Source organism: Orycteropus afer, unplaced genomic scaffold, assembly GCF_000298275.1.
Source record: "Orycteropus afer afer isolate SDZICR_OR568_19922 unplaced genomic scaffold, OryAfe1.0 scaffold00487, whole genome shotgun sequence".
NCBI lineage: Eukaryota > Metazoa > Chordata > Mammalia > Tubulidentata > Orycteropodidae > Orycteropus > Orycteropus afer.
The window spans coordinates 1,612,046-1,612,921 of NW_006922074.1; the positions used below are offsets into that span (position 1 = coordinate 1,612,046).

An 876-nucleotide genomic window follows, 5' to 3' on the forward strand; every position below is an offset into this window, starting at 1 on the left:
ATCTGTCTCATATACAATAATTGGTTCTAGCAGATAATCGTACCAAAGGCATCCTACTGGTAGTCTTCCAAAAATAGATTCCGGTAAAAGTAGATATTTACCCATTCTATGGGCCATTGACCACTTGTGACATCACTATTGAGTTCAGCTTTGAAGCCATACACACAATTCAAAACATACATTTAACTCAGTGAAGGAGAGAAAAATGGACTGAAAGAAACCACAGGATTCGGAGAAACTGAACTGTGTATTTCACTTGCATTAGGGCCACAGGTGAGCAGCAGACAGTGTGTGAACCTCAAGGCTTTCACTGCAGCACGAGGGGCTTCTGACATCTACGGTGACGGCACAGCGGGTGGGGAACAGCTGACGGGACCTGCTGGAGGCTCTGCCCAAGGCTCACTTCTTCTCTGCCTCTCCTTTCTTGGGCTCTTGTTTCAGTTTGTAATCAGCCAGGGCGGCCTTGATTGCGTCTTCAGCCAGCACTGGAAATAACAGGAGGAGAGAGCACGTATTTTAATACAGGGCCTTAGGAACAGAATCTTCAAGGGCTGGAGGAATGAGGTGCTGGGAGGGGCTTCGTAGTCCCTGGCCAGGCTGCTGGGGGTGAGGAGCTCTTCCCTGAGGGGGTTACATCTGTGCGAGCCTGGTGGCAGTTGAGTTCACTCACTTCAAGTGCTTAGAACAGTGTGCTCTCAAGTGTGCTCAAAGAGTGAGCGCTTGGTAGCTACAAACTATGAAGTGCTGCACCCACGAAAGACAAGAGGGAACGTCTGTTTCCAAGCATTCTGGCTTCACAGCCAGCTTGCCGTTTAGGTACCGGGGACACCAGGCTAGCTCCTCAGCCCTTGGAACCCATCTCCTCCTCTGTGAAAC

The 876-nt window shown here is 49.9% G+C and overlaps 1 protein-coding gene across 1 annotated transcript in view; it reads right to left on the reverse strand.

The window, feature by feature from the left end:
- Window positions 1-399: 399 nt before the first annotated feature.
- Window positions 400-876, reverse strand: part of ISCU (iron-sulfur cluster assembly enzyme) — an 8,514-nt gene continuing 8,037 nt past the window's right edge. The window contains exon 5 of the mRNA XM_007954987.1: window positions 400-485. Coding sequence (XP_007953178.1) covers window positions 400-485 — 86 coding nt within the window. The remainder of the gene's footprint in view (window positions 486-876) is intronic.